At 42.8% G+C, this 18,571-nt stretch overlaps 1 protein-coding gene across 1 annotated transcript in view; it reads left to right on the top strand.

The window, feature by feature from the left end:
* The first annotated feature begins 3,122 nt into the window (after positions 1–3,122).
* The window catches only part of LOC144683766 (BTB/POZ domain-containing protein KCTD8-like), a 348,274-nt gene continuing 332,825 nt past the window's right edge, over positions 3,123–18,571 (top strand). The window contains exon 1 of the mRNA XM_078547142.1: positions 3,123–4,023. Within this exon, the coding sequence (XP_078403268.1) occupies positions 3,210–4,023 (814 nt within the window). The 5' untranslated portion in view covers positions 3,123–3,209. The remainder of the gene's footprint in view (positions 4,024–18,571) is intronic.

Raw genomic sequence — 18,571 nt, 5'->3', positions numbered from 1 at the left:
TACCTGAAGTGTGTTAGAACACACGAAAGGCAATATACAGACTGAAGATGCTTTTATTTTTTACTGATCCTGGTGAAGCTCAAAAACACAAATGTGAATGCAGATGAACCAGTCATGGCTGAATAATAGATCATATTTTTAATGCATCCTGCCAATCCTACCTCCAGGGAACAGATAGGATGTTTTTCTTGTTCTTTAAATTATTCACCTCTGTCCACCTCCAGAGATTGTATGAATTGAGGACAGTTTATGACAATATAAACTGCTCGTCTTCTATTGGGAGAAAGCGGCCATTTTGAAAGCGTCTAGATGGAGTTCTAAACCAGGATACCGAAACCAACACAATTGAAAAGAGTAAAACAGAAGAGAAGGGATATCAGGCAGCAGTAATTACATAATGCCAAGTTTTGAATTCAAGTTCAGTTTTAATGGACCAAATGTGCATTTCTGCTTCCAAATGTCTGTCATATTTTAAAAAGAGGACAGTGACTTATGAGTGAATTACATAATGCTCTTGTAAATGAATGTTAAGTGATACTCAGTTAATGGCTCCTGCTAGAGTTTTGGCCGGTTGAAATGTATTCGGAAAACCTCTGTTGCTGACAGTTAAGTGGTATTTCATACAATAAAGTTCGCGTATTTGATTATCATGCAATGCTAAGTAATTCAGTTCTCAATGCAACGACTATGGCTATAAAATAGCACCGAATATTGGTGTGAATGGAGCCAGTTATAAATACACAGGAATGAGAAAAGCGACACTGTAAAATACAGTGCAAGTTTGGGTTAAATGTGTTCTGTGTTCTTCTTACAGACCAAAACATATGCAATGTAATTAAAGACTTCGGAAAATAACCAAATAAAACCTGCAAATATTGTATATACCTGTTTAAATGTATTTTGTCTTGTTTCGCTGTATTAATTATTTTGTTCCTTTTTTCGGTCTTCCGTACCACATAACCTGTTGAGCGTCAAACTGCCAGGCTCTATCTAATGCTGTTCTAAAACTGGTCGCTACGAAGCGCTCAAGAGCAGTGAGTCACCGACTGCTTCATCTCCTCTGGGGATGCGCTTGGCATTTCCTCATTGCAACCCTATTGTGCTACCGACAAGATCAGGGGCCGACCCTATGTACAATCGAAATCCACACACCCAAATGCAATTAGTGTCATGTGATTAGAATATTAGACGTTTACTGCACGATGCCCTCGAGGTGGCTGTGGTGGGGAAGAGACCGTTGTTCACCTCCTTGTGGATTGTGCCTTTGCAAAGAAAGTCTGGAGAGAGATGCAGTGGTTGCTGTCGAGGTTCATCCCGAGCAGTTCTGTGACACAGGACTCTGTGCTCTACGGGCTGTTCCCAGGGACACACACCGAGACAAACATCAACTGCAGCTGGAGGATCATCAACTCGGTGAAAGAGGCGCTTTGGTCTGCCCGAAACTTGTTGGTCTTCCAGCACAAAGAGTTGTCCCCGACCGATTGTTGCGGACTGGCACAATCCAAAGTCCAGGACTACGTGCTGAGGGACGCACTAAAGCTTGGGGCAGCTGCCGCAAAGGCGCAATGGGGAAGGGTCGCTGTCTAAGACCTTTCTACCACAGCGCACCGAGAGACTGGGAACTGTTTAGAGCCCCTCGGGCTGTACAGATCAAAATGAAAGGCTGTGGATGACTGTAGTGTTGTTTGTGCTGATGCACCTGGTGATACATTTTGTGGGGGTTTGGCCTGGATTGTACCCTTGTAATGTTGTTTTTGAAATGGTTTTGAATGTGATTGAAGATTTTTATGAATAAAGTATATTTTTACAAAAAAAAAATTAGACGTTTACTGCTCTCTATCACTTCAAATTGCTTGAAACTCGCCACATGATGAATTACATTTGAAATGCAGTGGCAATTGTGTACTCCTCTCACCCACTCCTCTCCCCAAGCCATATATAATTTCTAACTATTTTAGTCTTTAAAGAGTGAAAAGGCAGGATTGCGGTTCAATGAAAGCCATGCTGGTTCTTACTTTTACCCATTGTCATAGAGTCATTACGATACATGGGTGGAGTATGATGACTACAATTTCATTTTTTAAGTTAATTTTCATTCCGAAATTTGAAAGTTACACAAAGCCACAGAACAATTTGTTACTTTTGGACCTGTCTTAAATCATTGTTAATGTGCAGCATTAGTACAGGAACATAATAATTCTTGAGTGGGAAAGCAATGACATTCCCTATAGGATTTGCATTCAGCATTTTAAAACCACATTGTCTGCCTCTCACATAAACACAAAGCCTTCGGGTGGTTATTGATTCGATATAAATCATTTACAATTCCATTGGGGTATATATTGTTGCTAATCTACTGTTATTGACACCCCGGGCGTCTCCTTCAAGCCATTTCAAATATTTGCGCCTCCAAGGAGCTTTTTAAATTCATTCAACAGATTAAGGCGCTAATACTTCCGAATTTTAACCACACAATAACGTTCAGAAACCTTCCCACCTTAGTAAAACAATTAGCACACACAACACGTCGAAATGTGAAACATAATGTCAGATAATGGAAAGTTTTTGGATAAACAAAGCTGATCGGTTATAACTACAAATGTGATGTCCAACATTGTAAGTATGCAATACTCTACACGAAAAAAAACTTCCATTGCGCTCCGCAGCAGCACCATGTCCCGTTTAGACTGTCCGATCGATATGATGGGACCGTTAATAGATATTTTAAATTGAATTCATTCATTTCGGGTTTCCAAGTAGATATTAGAAAGCATTGTATACAAAGAGGAAAACTGAAACTTCGAAAGGTTGTTCAAATATATCTTCACGCCAAAGTTTCCACTAAATATGAACTTTAATTATAGCTGGCAGATTAGACACGGCTACAGGCGGAAATTCTCTGGATATCCAGACTTGCAAAGTCCCCTCCCTGCAGCCTGACTGACGTCAGGGTGCTTCCCCAGGCTCTCTCCTGTATCATGATGCTGGGAATTGGTCCACTTCAGTCTCCGAGGCTGTCTCTCTCCGCCACACACATGCACCATTCACTCCTCCTCGCCCTCTCCGTCCTCCCGTCGCCTTCAAGAGGAGTCGCCGCGTTCCCTTCCAAGTGAGGAATGTGCAGACTCTCGCCCGGGAGCTGAGATCAACGGACACACTATCTCCCAGCTCCTGGTCCCCATCACAAGTGCCAGCCTCCTCCAGGAGAAATGGCTGTCCGCGACAGCGTCTTGTCCATCAGTGAGATGTCCAGCTCGTTCCCCGAGGTGGTGGAGCTGAACGTTGGCGGGCAGGTGTATGTGACCAAGCACGACACCTTGCTCAGTGTCTCCGACTCCCTCCTGGCGAACCTGTTCTCCAAGAACAACGACAAGGTGCTTCCCAGGGACAACAGGGGCCGTTATTTCCTGGACCGGGACGGCTTCCTCTTCAGGTACATCTTGGATTATCTCCGAGACAAGCAGCTGGTCCTACCCGAGCACTTCCCGGAGAAGGAGAGGCTGCTCAGGGAGGCTGAGCATTTCCAACTGAGCGAGCTGGTCAGATTCCTGACGCCCAAGGTCATCAAGCAGAGCTCGGTGACAGACGAGACCTGCCAGAGTGACATTGAAGAGAATTCCCAGAGCAGTGATCTGCTGGCCAAGACTGCCCCTTACTCGGCTGCAGCAGACAGGAGATCAGGTTTTATCACCATCGGCTACCGCGGCTCTTACACTTTGGTTAGGGATAACCAGGCGGACGCCAAGTTTCGCCGGGTGGCCAGGATCATGGTGTGTGGCAGGATCGCCCTGACCAAGGAGGTTTTCGGGGACACCCTGAACGAGAGCCGAGACCCTGACCGGCCCCCGGAGAAGTACACGTCCCGCTTTTACCTGAAGTTCACTTACCTAGAGCAAGCGTTTGACAGGCTGTCAGAGGCCGGCTTCCACATGGTGGCTTGTAACTCCACCGGGACGGCTACCTTCATCAACCAGTATAGGGACGACAGAATGTGGAGCAGCTATACCGAGTACATCTTCTTCCGTGAGTTTGAACCTTTTCTTTTTCTTAACTGCACTTACTTACATTTATTTAGCGGCGGGACCTTACTTAACAGCAAACCGGGAGAACAACCCCATATCCCGAATCCCACACTAGCGGCAATGTGAGAATGGGACAAGCGATCAGAGTGTGTGTGTGTCTGTGTGTGTGTGAAGTTCCAGGTCAACTCACTTTTTTACTATCGAGCGATGCGATTAATATTTCATGAACTTTTCTCTACAATAACTGTGTCATGGCTCCTTTTCCTTGGTTTTTGATGCATGTACCAGTTAAACACACCGATGAAGCAGGATTCAGTTCTGCCTTCCTTGAACATTGAGTTCAATCAGACAAAGCTTGGAGCAGCGCGTCTCCCCAGGCGGGCAGTCACCATTCACTGCAGATTAATGATCCCAAGTGCTTCCGTCTGGGATGTGAGAAGCAAAGGAAAAGTTTATTTAGGACTGAGCACATAGAACAGAAAAAGGCCCATCCATTTACGACAGGGTGAGGATTTCCAACAGGAATTGGGAACAGGGCGCCCCCAGCATCATTACCTCCCATTCACTAGAGAACAACTCGCCAAGTTTATAAACGACAGAATAATTGTCTCTTGTTGACTTGATGTAGAATCCAGGTTAATATAACATCGCAGCCGGCGGAGTAATATATGTAAAGAAAGTTACTGTTTGGCTCATGATATATAATTTCCCAATGAGATTCGGCGCATTTGATCGTTTTCGGCCCAGCTCCAGTTTTCCGGCCTGTGAGAGAATTGATCAAACCAGTGGATGGGGAACCCAGCAGAGGATTTGATTTTTTAAATGCTGGTAGGACTGGAGTCAGTTTCTGTTAGCCCAAACAGAAACCTGTCTGAGTGCAAACACTAGAGAGAGACTGAGTGAGAGGAGTTGGGGGTACTAACCGCTCTCAATCAGGAGACTCAGGTCACTGGAGAGCTCAGGAAAAATCTGGTGTATGGATTACTTCGGATTTGCCAGAATATCGTTTTTCAGTTGAGAAATCGATAGTGAAGCCCTGTATTGCAGAATCCTGACTCCTCAGCATCGTAGCATCTCTACTGAAGCGCGAAAACATTTCGGCCCGTTTTCCACGGGCTCTCCGCAGTCACAGTCTATTCGTTTATTTGGTTGTTTTTGGCCCGATTGTAATTTTTAACCAGGCAATACAGGATGATTTATTTGTACGGTCTTCAGGCAGTGCATGCCCGAATGCACTCGTAATAGTGCTGCACTCCTTGCTGCCGATAGTAAACAGATGTCGAGCAATTGAGCCGGCATCTATGCAATTCCGAATATAAGCAAAGCCATCAAGAATGCAAACTATTAAAGCCCGTATTTATTCTGCACATAAATGCATACTTGACGTATATATATGGGGATACGGGACAAGCCACCGTGGGATATCATTCATGTGAACTGGGCAGCGACTTAAGTTTGATATAGAGCTACACCGCGACCAGGGATTCTGTTGAAATCACAGCTGTAGAGTAATTGAAGCTAAAATATTAGCCAAACAATGAAATCAAAAGCAAATTACTGCCGATGCTAATCTGAAATAAAAACGGAAAATTCTGTGAAACACTCAGCAGGTCAAGGAATATCCGTGGATTGAGAAGCAGTTAACGTTTTAGGTCGGTGATCTTTCGTCTGAGATGTTCGAGATTAGCAGTTTTAGATGTAAATTTATGCATGAATTTCACAGGGGTCCATCCCTATTTCACTTTTAGTCATCAACATGTATGGTGACAATCCCTTTCTTGCATCCCTCTGCTTTACAATAGGGCTGGTGTTGCTTTGAATATTCATTTTATTTCTTCTGAGTTTCAGAGATCTTGCTCTACACATCTCTCCTTAGAAACTGCACTGTGCTGAAATGAAGACATTATCTCATAGTCCGATACTCTAAACCCCTTCGACCTTTCCTTCTTCATAGGATCCTGAGGCTGACATTAACTAGCGGTTACCTTCTGACTTATCTCGCCATTTCAGCCTTGCTCTTGACTTTTCACTTTAGTCATTGTGAAATTAGATGTTATTTTTCATTGGAAACAACTATTGTGAATTGGGAACAAATGGTTCATGCATGTGGTGTGTGATTAACTTTTTGTTCATTCAGAAATGTGTTTCAATTGGCCTTTCATTTAGGTATGTACTGGAGGGAGGGGTCAGCTGTGTTGCTTTATTTGTCCCTCGGCACGCATTAGTTTGTACATGCTTAAACATTACCACGACATAAAGTCTAATTTCAAATGTTAATAAGCATTTATATTTATTGCACGTTATAATCCGACCCAATGATTCTACAAAGTCCTCATGGAATACTCTGCATTTTTCTGACAATGGTTTTCATGTTTCATTTCTCTCCAAACTCCAAACAATCGTTTCAGCCTTATGGTTATTATAATTAATGCAAATTAGATCCAGCTTAGCTTTAACAACCTACAGCCTAGAAATCAGTGTGTGTGTTAATAGAGTATAAAAAAGGCTATTGCAATTGTACGGCATTAATTTCTCTGCTATTTTAACTCCTACTAAAATAGAAGACAATGTAATATGGGCATGCTAAGTGTCTGAATGCTAATATCACACACATCGTGATTTCTAGCCTTGCCACTTTCTAGCCCTACTGTAGAATGAATTAAATAAAATACAACAATTTATTGCATACTCAAGCACTTGCAGAGGCTCAATCATAGGCATGGCCACAAATAAAGTTTTGGAGTTGGTGGGGAGCAAAGAGAGGCATAACCCAAACCAAAAACAAAATGGGGAAATACAGTCCCATACATACATGTTTTAGTCTAAGAGCTCAAGCAGAGTAGTATAAGGAATACACAGGTATAACATGCAATTTCAATTTCAGCTGTAATAAACAATAAGAGATTAGATTCAAAATCTTAATATCATAAAGCCTATATTTGATTTGTGACTACTAAAACTCAAGCAACTGCAAGGAAACACTTCTGTTGTTAATTGCCACATTACATTTTTGACATCTTATTTTGAATACAAGAGGCATCTAACTTTTCCCTAAAGGTACTGTGAGGGCCTGTATATACTTGTTTTGCTGCCGTGTCTGATGCTTCATGCAGGTAAGTTCCAATGAGCTGTGTGTATCTAGGCTGGTGAATGTGCGCTGTGATTGTGCATCCACAGAGTGTGTGACCGCTGAGTCTTCATCATCCTCCTGTACCACTTCCTGCGAGATGCTTGAAGGACCTATGGTTGATGAAAGACATGAATTAGAATTGTCAAAGTCAGACACTGCTAAGTCATCATTATGCACATCATCATATCTCACTGGCTGCTGGCATCAAGTCAACATAAGTGAGTGTTGTATCCCATGTGGCTGTGTTATATTTAATCCTGTCGCCAGATAGTTGGGACGCTCCCATCTCTCCATCTCTGATGGCCAGGCATGCTAAGAATCAGCTTACTCTACCTCCAGAACCACTTGTAGCTGTCAGAATGGGGATCACTGGAGGGCTTCCTTCGGTTTGTTGCCTCTCCCTGGTGCTCTCCTCTCCTGAAATGGGGAAAAGAAGAGACCCATGAGTAAGTGTAATGAAGTGTGTTGAGTGCATGGATGGGCAACATTTGTGGAGGGCCATTATGAAGGAAAGGTGTGATGTTGCAATACAATGAGAGTTAGTGTCAGTGGTGATGGTCAGATGGGGATGTGAGGAGGTGCATTGACAGAGGGCAGAGGATGCACATCAAAATAAGTTAGTATGTAGATTGATGTGCAGGAGTAGACTTGGGATGACAGGGAAGTTGGGGTTAGATGTACAGCATGATATAATTGAAAGTGCCATTACACTCACGTTTCCTGACCAGATTAGGTCATTAAACTTCTTCTGGCATTGTATCCAGAAGTGTGGCATCACATTCCTACTTCTCACCTCCTCAGCGATTTCCTACCATGTTTTCTTATTTTCTGAGGTATGCGTCTTCCTCCCATTTGCGGGAAAGAAAATCTCCCTGTGGGCCCTTACAGCCCACATCAGGTGGTATTTGTGATGTGAGGCCCTGTCTTGCAACATTGTGACTCCATTGCTGCACCTTCTTACTCTGTTCAAACACTTGGATAATCCTTCAAGTTTCATCCTATTTTGGTCACTTTAAATATTTCAGCTGAACTAGTCTCATGTGGGTTGTGAGCATACTAATTAGTCAGGAAACCTGGAGGTCAGATGCAATGGCTGTGTGAAAAGACCCCTGCCAGACAGGCCACTAAAACTTTTCGGTCCCATGCTGCCCATATTTCAAAAAGTCAAAACCCAACCCCATACTTTAAAAGTATTTCATTGGATGTAAAATGTTTTGGGATGCCCTGAAGTCATGAAATACACTATGTACATACATTTTCTTTCAGTCAACACTTGATTGGTACAGTGCCGATTCACAAAATATAATCATACATGTTAAAAACCTAACATCATTCTAAGTTCATGGCTGTAATGGTGTAACTCCCTTAACGTAAAAATAGTATTTCATATTGCTACATATAATTTAGCAACATTAATTGTGACATGGCTGATCTGATTGTGGACTCAACTCCACATTCGTGCCAACCCCTGGTAACCATTGACTTCCTTGTTAGTCAAGAATCTAATTACCTTTGCCTTAAAAATATTCAGTGACCTTGCCCCCACTGCTTTTGTTGTTGGCTTGATGGTTAACAGTTACCCTTTTGTATCTCACCCTAGTGGCTATTACCAATATATAAGTCTTAACAGTGAGTGACTAAGTTAAAGTTGAAGGGACATCGCAAATGGGACAGATCTAGTCTACATTTGATTTATCTGTCTTCATCTGACTTCCACATATATACATGTAAGAGTTTCTGAAAAATGTTAAGGAGCAGAAAACCTGACTGATCTTCTCAGGGAGGACATTTGTAGCACATCCACAATTGAGATCAGCTAGGTCAGTATGCCTGTCATTGGTTTACACAATTGAGCATCAGAGACACAGAATCTGTCCTGGCTGCTACCTGTGAAAAACTATTGAGCCCTGGGAAACTGGTCCTAACACATAAAATATATAATATTATGCACAAGAATGTAAAAGTAGGACATTAGAAGATTTCCTTTGGTTCTATGTGTAAGAAAACATGTTTACACAAAATGTGTTTATGATATTGTTACCTGTTGCAAAGGAAATCTCCAAAGTTATTGATCCAGAATTCTAATGTCCATAAATAGAAACGGTAATGAAAGATATATATAAATTAAATTAATGAGCTAAGACAAAATAAATAAAAACATTTTATATGCAACCCCCCAATTTCAATAAATTAATGCATGAACTTGCATTTACCTTGCACTTGCTTTTCATAACCTCAGGACTTGTAAAGGTACATTCTGCTTAATCACAGAGCTGGCTGTAAGCTATCACCAAGTATCACCTGTAGAGAGCCCACTGTCCTATTGCAGCCTCTTGATAAATGTACATCATAGCCAAAGGGATGCATCATAACCAAAGAGCAGACAGTGTTCAATACAAGGACATCTCAGCAATGTGGGATTCAAATTAGATTTAAGAGGTCCTTTTGTGAATGAAGTAGGAACTTACATTTGTTATTATTCTTACCTTGATGATATTCCAATCTGACTGCCTTCTGCTATTAATGACCAGATTCGGTCTGTCCAATGTAAACTGGGTTTGTAAGTTGACACAACTGTTTCCAATATTGCTCAATACAATTTTATGTGATTATGGAGTGCTACTTTGGGCTGCTTTGGAAGGAGGTCATCTTTTCATTTTCTAACTTTCCTCAGTAAGAACAATGGCCTTGGTAAGTAGGACCTGGTAAGTATTTCTTCTGTCCTTAATATTCTCTAAACTAGAGGAAGTAAAAGTAAAGGGAGCAATTTAAGGGTAAGTCATGGCAGGGTAGCTCGGCCAAGTGGAATGCTCCTTCTGTGCGATGTGGGAAGTCAGGGACACTTTCAGTGCCCAGGGCGTCCATGTGTGCAGGAATTGTCTCCAGCTGCAGCTACTCAAAATCCGTATTTCAGAGCTGGAGCTGCACCTGAAGTCGCTGTGGAGCACCTGAAAGGATGATATCTTTGTGGAAAGCATGTACAGTGAGATGGTCACACCACAGGTAAAGAGTGCATAGGCAGAAAGGGAATGGGTGACCACCAGACAGAGTAAAAGCACTAGGCAAGTAGTGCAGGAGTCCCCTGGGTCCATCTCCCTCTCCAAAAGATTTTCCATTTAGGATACTGCTGGGAGAGATGGTTTCTCAGGGAAACGCAACAAGAGCCAAGTCTGTGGCTCCATGAGTGGCTCAGCTGCACAGAGAGGAGGAAAAAAGAGTGGGAGAGCAATAGTGACAGGGGATTCTATCATAAGGGGAACAGATAAACATCTCTGTGGTGACAGACGTGACACCAGGATGGTATGTTGCCTCCCTGGTGCCAGCATCAAGGGTGTCACTGCGCGGCTGCAGGACATTCTGAAAGGGGAAGTTAAACAGCCAGAGGTTGATGTCCATATCAGTACCAATGACATAGGTAAAAAGTGGGATGAGGTCCTGAAAGCAGAATATAGGGTGCTAAGAAATAAATTAAAAAGCAGGACCTCAAGTGTAAGGAACACATCTTTCCATTTCTGTTGGACTGTTGTAAAGAACATATCTTTTTTATTTTCTGTTGGACTGTGGTAAAATTACAATGGCTGCAGCTGAAAGACGTCCACTGGAACAGGATGACAGATGTATACAATGTTGCAGTCCTGGAACAGAGTGTGCCATGAAAGACAGGATGGTGCCAGGAGGGAGTCCTGGACCAACGGAGTGCCTGACAATAGCATTTTAATTGGCTCCTGACCAGGTGACCAGGCTTTGTGTGAGTGCAGCAGAATAGCTTCTAGCCTGAAAGGAATAAGACCTAAAACCTCTTTCGCCTGTATGTGGAAGATTCCAGTAATTCCATAATAATAGCTGCCTGGTTTTTTTCCCCTCATATCTCGATAACCTGATCTCTCTCTGAAAACCCCTGTCAAGAGGCAAAGGGGAAAACCACTGTTAGATATTGAAAGGCAAGCGCTCAACCAGTGAACTACAGACTGAAAGTGCTGGAAGACTGCTTAGTGTTATCAACAAGAACTGAAAAGAATTTGGAAGACAATCAAATTCAACCCATCAAATGCTGTACTCCAGAATTGGTGCTGTTGAACTGTTTTATCCCACCCTTAAAATCCATGATTTTGTGTGTCTTATGTATCTTGTATGTGTGAGTATAAGGGTTTAAGAAGGGGTAGAGTTTAAGCTATAGATTTAGAAATTAACAGTTCAAATTTCTTTCTTTTGCCACTGGTTAACGACAGTTTGTTCAATAAACAGTTATTTACTTATTAAGTTTACAAACCTGGTGCTCATATTCTGTTCACCTACATTAAACAGTTAGGTAGAACTGTGACAATCTGGTGCTTTGATCAAATTTTTCACATTTGTCGTGGCTCGGGGAACAATGGGGCTTGATATAGTGCACTATCCCCAGTGAGTCATGACAATAGGAATCTTAGGTTTACTCCCAGCGCCACGTGTTAGCGAGATCTGTAATAGGAGGATAGACCATATTAATATGTGGCTGGAGAGGTGGTGTATGAAGGAGGGATTTAGATTCCTGAGGCATTGGGACCAATTCTGGGGGAGATGGGACCTGTGCAAGCTGGACGGATTGGATCCTAGCAGGACTCAGACCAATATCCTCGCAGAGGTATTCACTAGTATTATGGGGGAGGGTTTAACCTAGGTTGGCAGGGGGATGGGAACCTAAGCAGGCATACACAAGAGAGGGAAACAATGAAAGAAATGAAAAACATAAAAGTAGAAAGCAAAAGTGGATGGCAGAGGAAATAAGGGCTAGCAGCAAGAACAGGCTATCCTAGATTTGGTATTGCGCAATAAGAGAGATTTAATTAATAATCTTGTGTGGGGTGCAATAGGGAACAGTGACCATAACATGATAGAATTCTTCATAAGGATGGAAAGTGAAGTAGTCCGATCGGAAACTAGGGTCCTAAAGCTTAACAAAGGAAACTACAAAGGTATAAGGCATGAGTTGGCTAAAATAGATTAGGGAACTTCATTAAAGGCATGACGGTCGATAAACAATGGCTAATATTTAAGGAACAAATGTATGCATTGCAACAGTTATATGTTCCTTTCTGGCACAAAAACACAACAGGAAAAGAGGCCCAGCCATGGCTAACAAAATAAATTAAGGATAGTATTAGATCCAAAGTGGAGTCATATAAAGTTGCTAGAAAAAGTAGCCTGAGGATTGGGAGCAGTTTAGAATTCAGCAAAGGAGGACCAAGAGATTAATTAAGAGGGGAAAAATAGAATATGAGAGTAAACTTGCAAGGCACATAAATGAGGACTGTAAAAGCTTCTATAAGTATGTAAAAAGAAAACGATTAGTGAAGACAAAAGTAGGTCTCTTACAGTCTGAAAAGGGAGAATTTATAATAGAAAACAAGGTAATGGCAGAACAATTAAACAACTACTTTAGTTCTGTCTTCACAGAGGAAATCACAAATAACTTCCCAGAGATTCTAGGGAACCAAGGGTCTAGTGAGAAGGAGGAATTGAAGGAAATTGGTATTACTAAAAATATAGTGCTTGAAAATTAACGGGACTGAAAGCCGATAAATCCCTAGGGCCTGCTAATCTACATCCCAGGGTACTAACGGAGGTGGCCATGGAAATAACGGATGCATTGGTTGTCATCTTCCAAAATTCTGTAGATTCTGGAACAGACCCAGCAGATTGGAGGGTGGCAAATATAACCCCACTATTAAAAAAGGAGGGAGGGAGAAAATAGCGAATTACAGACCAGTTAGTTTAACCTTTGTAGTGGGAAAAATGCTAGAGCCTATTATAAATGATATGATATCAGGACACTTAGAAAATATCAATGGGATTAGACAAAGTCAACATGGATTTATGAAAAGGAAATTATGTTTGACAAACCTACTGGAGTTCTTTGAGAGCGTAACTAGCAGAATAGATAAGTGGATATGGTGTTATTGGATTTTTAGAAAACTTTTGATCAAGTCCCACATAAGGGGTTAGTGTGTATAATTAAAGCACATGGGATTGGAAGTAATACATAGGCATGGATTGAGAATTGGTTAGCAGGCAAGAAATGGAGAGTAGGAATAAATGGGTCTTTTTCGGAGTGGCAGCTGGTGACTAGTGGGGTACCACAGGGATCAGCGCTTGGGCCCCCATATTCATAATATATATCAATGATTTGGATGAGGGAACCAAATGTGATATTTCCAAGTTTGCTGGTGACATGAAATTTGGTGGGAATATGAGCGATGAGGATGGCGTTAAGAGGCTTCAATGTGATTTGGACAAGCACAGTGAGGGGGCAAATAAATGGCAGATGCAGTATAACATTGATAAGTGTGAAGTTATCCACTTTGGTAGGAAAAACAGAATGGCAGAGTATTATTTAGATGGTGATGGATTGGGAAATGTTGATGTACAAAGGTACCTGGATGTCCTTGTACACCAATCACTGAAAGCAAGAATTCAGGTGCAGCAAGCAGTTAAGAAGGCAAATGGTATGTTGGCTTCATTGCAAGAGGACTTGAGCACAGGAGCAAGGTACTGCAGCTGTACAGTGCCTTGGTGAGGCCACACCTGGAGTATTGTGTGCATTTTTGGTCTCCTTACCTAAGGAAGGATATACTTGCCATAGAGGGAGTGCAGCGAAGGTTCACCAGACTCATTCCTGGGATGGCAGGATTGTCGTATGAGGAGAGATTGGGCCAACTAGGCCTCTTTTTACTGGAGTTAAGGAGAATGAGAGGAAATCTCATTGAAACGTACAAAACTCTGACAGGGATGGACAAACTGGATGCAGGGATGATATTTCCTCTGGCTAAGGGGTCTAGAACAAGGGGCATTTGGAGTAGATCATTTGGGACTGAGATGAGGAGAAACTTATTCACTCAGAGGGTGGTGAACCTGTGGAATTCTCTATCACAGAAGGCTGTGGAGGCCAAGTCACTGAATATATTTAAGAAGGAAATAGATAGATTTCTGGACTCTAAAGGTGTCAAGGGATTTGGGGAGAGCACAGGAGTATGGCATTGAGATAGAGATCAGCCATGATCATATTGAATGGCGGAGAGGGCTCAAAGGGCCAAATGACCAACTCCTGCTCCTATTTTCTATGTTTCTATGTTTCTATATGCTCCAACTAGCAAGTCATTAAATTTAACAGACCACCGAACCATCAATGTGACTATAAACATCAATAAAAATAAAGGTAGCAATACAAATTCTTAAAAGAAAGAGGCAGATTGGGTAGGATACCTAACCCAAAATTGCCTGGGGGCCGTCAAAACCTAATGCTAAAATAAAAACAAAAAACGGCAGATGTTGAAAATCTGAAATAAAAACTAAAAGCGCTGGAAAAACTCAGCAGGTTTGGCAGCATCTATGGAGAGAGAAACAGAGTTAATGTTTTGAGTCCAATATGACTTCTTCAGAACTGGAGAGAGATAGAAATGTGTTGGCTTTTATGCTGTTCAGAAAAGGAGGGAGGGTCAGGTGGACCAAAATGGAAGGTCCGATGTCAATGAACAAAAGGCAAAAAGAGTGGTAATGGCAGAAGAAACAAGGCAGTGGTCCAGAATAAAGGGAAGCTCCGTATGAAAGCAAAACATGGAAACAAGATACAGATTGGCACTTGGCAAAAACAAAAGGAATGAAAATGGAGGACAGGGTTCATGGTCTGAAGTTTTTGAACTCACTGTTGATTCTAGAAGGCTGTAAAATGCCTAATCGAAAGGTGAGGTGCTGTTACTCAAGGTTGTGTTGGGCTTCACTGGAACAATGCAGCAGGCGTAAGATAGAAATGTAAGCCCGAGCAGCAGTGTAGAGTTATAAAATCTGATTCTACACTCTTTGACCTTGAGGGCACCCACACAATCAGGGACACTTTAATTCATCTTTAAAATGGAAACAGAACATTTTTCCTAATGCAAAGCAACATGTAAGAAAGGATAATGATATAAAGTTAGATGGCCTATTAAACATACCTATATTGGAGAAGGGAGGACAGCAAATCAGGAACTGGTTTAACTACCATTGACAAAGGATAGAATATTTACATTCTCTCATGTGCTACTTGGCTGGGATCATTTCTGTGCTCCATCTCATTATTCAAGTTGCGCACTATCCAGTTATAAGATGCAGTGCTGTGGCAGTGCACCATAATGTAAACAAAGTCAGCACATGTCTTGCAGCCAGAGTTGAACTCAGCAACTCTTATATGCGGGTCTTGATTGGCAAATACAAATCCCAAAGCTAAAAGCAAAAAACTGCGGATGCTGGAAATCCAAATCAAAAATAAAAATACCTGGAAAGACTCAGCAGGTTTGGCAGCATCTGCAGAGAGGAACACAGTTCAAATCCCAAAGCACCGTTTGTGAAGATAGGAGCTGACTATGGTGTTTTAGCTAATGTGACTCCAGCTAAGTTTTCTTCTTTATGGCTGACACATATGCAAACATTCATCAATGAATTTCTGCTTCTCTTTGATACTATGGAGTGCACGTTTCCCTCCTGTAGAGATACACCACGTCCAGAGGGTTTGGGCACAGTTTGGGAGTGCCTAAAATACAAGACATGCCTAAAAATAAGGTATCAACCAAGTGAGTCTACACACAAGCTTAATGGTGAAAGCAGCGCACCAAAAGATCAGATCAAAGCTCTGCAGTCCTGTCAAACCCTGCCATGAATGGTGGTGGACAATTAAACAACCAATGGGATGGGTGGGGGTGGGGGGCTGGCAAGTAGGGAGTGATTCTCTACAAACATTCCCATTCTGAGTGGTAGGTGAATGTCAGTTTGTTTTTTACGGGACATGGGCATCGCTGGCTAGGCCAACATTTTTATTGCCCATCTCTAATTGCCCTCGAGATCAGTCTACTCACAACTATCAGCAAAGTGATGGAAGGGGTCATCAACAGTGCTAAGAAGCAGCACTTACTCAGCAATAACCTGCTCACTGATGCAGATTATGCTCACTGAACAGAAAAGTTCAGTTCTACCAGGGCCACCTGTCTCCAGACCTCATTGCAGCTTTGATCCAAACATGGACATAAGAGCAGGTTCCAAAGATGAGGTGAGAGTGACTGCACTTGACATCAAGGCAACATTTGACCAAGTGTGACATTAGGGAGCCCTAATAAAACTGAAGTTAATGGGAATCGAGGGTGGGGGAAGCTCTCCACTGGTTGCAGTCATTCGTAACACAAAAAAGGATGGTAGTGATTGCCAGATGACAATTTCTTCAGCCTCAGCACATCACTGCAGAAGTTCCTCAGGGTAGTGTCCTAGGCCCAACCATCTTCAGCTGCTTTATCAATGACCTTCCTGTCATCATCAGGTGAAAAGTGGGAATGTTCGCTGACGATTGAAGTGTTTAGCACCATTTGCAATTCCTCAGATAATGAAGCAGTCTGTGCCCATAAGCAGCAATACCCAGTCAACATTCAGGCTTGCACTGATAAGTGGTAAGCAATGGTTAGGCAGCACAAGTGCCAGGCAATGATCATCTCAAATAAGAGAGAACCTAACCATCTCCCCATGACACTCAAAGCATTACCATTACTGAATTGACCAGCATCAACATTCTAGGGGTTACTATTGACCAGAAACCTTATTGGACTAGCCTGACTGCATGAGCAGGCTAGAGACAGGCAATTCTATGATAACTAATTTAACTCCTGACTTCCCAAAGCCTGTCCACCATCTACAAGGCAGAAGTCAGGACTGTGATGGCATACCATCCACTTGCCTAGAAACGTGCAGCACCGACAACACTCAAGAGGCTTGAAACCATCTAGGACAAACAATCCATTCTATCGGCACCTCGTCCATCACTTCAAATATTCACTCTCCCCACCACTGGCGTACAGTGGCAGCAGTGTGTACAATCTGCAAGATGCACTGCAGGAACTCACAAAGGATCTTTCGACAAGATGTTCCAAACCTGTGTTCTCCACCATCTAGAAGGACAAGGGCAGCAGATGCGTATGGAAACCAGCACCTGCAAGTTCTCCTTCAGGTCACACACCATCCATTGGAAATATTTTGCTGTTATTTCACTGTTCCTGGATTAAAATCCTGGAACTGCCTCCCTAATAACTCTGTGGGTATAGCTACACCACTGGGACATCAACAGTTCAAGATAGTGGCTCCCACCACTTTCTCAAGGGCAATTGGAGTTAGGCAATAAATGCTGGTCTGGTCAGCAATGCTGACATTCCATGAATGGATAAAAATAAATAAATAAATATATTGAAAGTGAGATAAGTTGGGAGAAGATAAACCAATATGAAATTGATTAAAAATTATGGCCTGAATTTCATGCTCCCCCACTGGCAGGTCTTTAGGTTGTTGTGGGGGGTGGCATAAAATTGAAGGGGCGGCATTCCCTCCAGGTTCCACTCACCCCAACCACACAGCAATGCTGTGGGGGGAAGCAAGGCTTTGGATGGGAGGCCTGCCCTTATCCCAAATGAGACCCTTAAGGGCCAGTTTCCAACCAGCCTCAATTTTTAGGCTGGCAGGAGGATTGAACCTCTGAGGGAGCAGCCTGAAATACATCAAAGTTACATTCGGGGCAGGGGGTGGGGGGGGGCACCTCCATCAGAAGTTTGCTTCTGAAGTTCGGAGCTGCCCCACTTAAGGTCCGGTGGCCACCTGACTTTCCTCTCTCCCCCGATCACCCCACCTTGTGCAACCCCCCCTCCCCCACACCTCCAGGCCTTCCCTATCCTCCCCATCCTGGGAACCCTGATCTGACGTGGGCCCTCGGGTTCCCCGACTTAGTCTCCGAAGCCTTCTTGAATTTCCTTTTCTGTCCACTGCAGCACTGCCACTGCAAGGACTGGAGAGCTGCTGGCCAATCAGATTGGCTAGCAGCTCCTAAGGTGAGACTTCCCCCAAGTGAGGGGTGAAAGGCCCGCCTGCGCCACTTAACGCTCTTGGAGGGTAAATTGGCTGCGGGGCAGTCAGAGTCGGCGGGGACATGTTCTCCGTCAACTCTTTGGATGGCGGTAAAGAAGACCCCCACTATCCGAAAAATTCAGGCCTACGAGATCATAAACTGTAACTGTGTTGTCCAGCCTTCCTTGGATTTGTATAACTTGTCCATGACCAGGACCAGCTTTTTCACAGGCACAGTGAGCCAAATCTGTGCTGTTGTCTCTGAGACTGTGAATGGTATTTTCTTTGGGTACCGAGTTATTAGCAGGTAAATATTATTTGAATGCTCACAGGACAGAAACCTAGTTTTATATGATGCGTAATATATCTTTCAGAAGAATGTTATAAAGGAAGATCACATGATCTTAATATCCAATAGGAGAGTAGCATGGGCTACCTCAGTAGTTAGTAGTTAGTAGTGTAGAGATAGAGTTTGAAATGTAAATGCATGTTTAGTTGCTGCTGAGTACCTTTGTAACTAAACTAAGAGTTCCAC

Source organism: Cetorhinus maximus, chromosome 1 (assembly GCF_964194155.1).
Source record: "Cetorhinus maximus chromosome 1, sCetMax3.hap1.1, whole genome shotgun sequence".
Lineage (NCBI taxonomy): Eukaryota > Metazoa > Chordata > Chondrichthyes > Lamniformes > Cetorhinidae > Cetorhinus > Cetorhinus maximus.
This window is presented reverse-complemented; position numbering and strand designations above follow the sequence as displayed.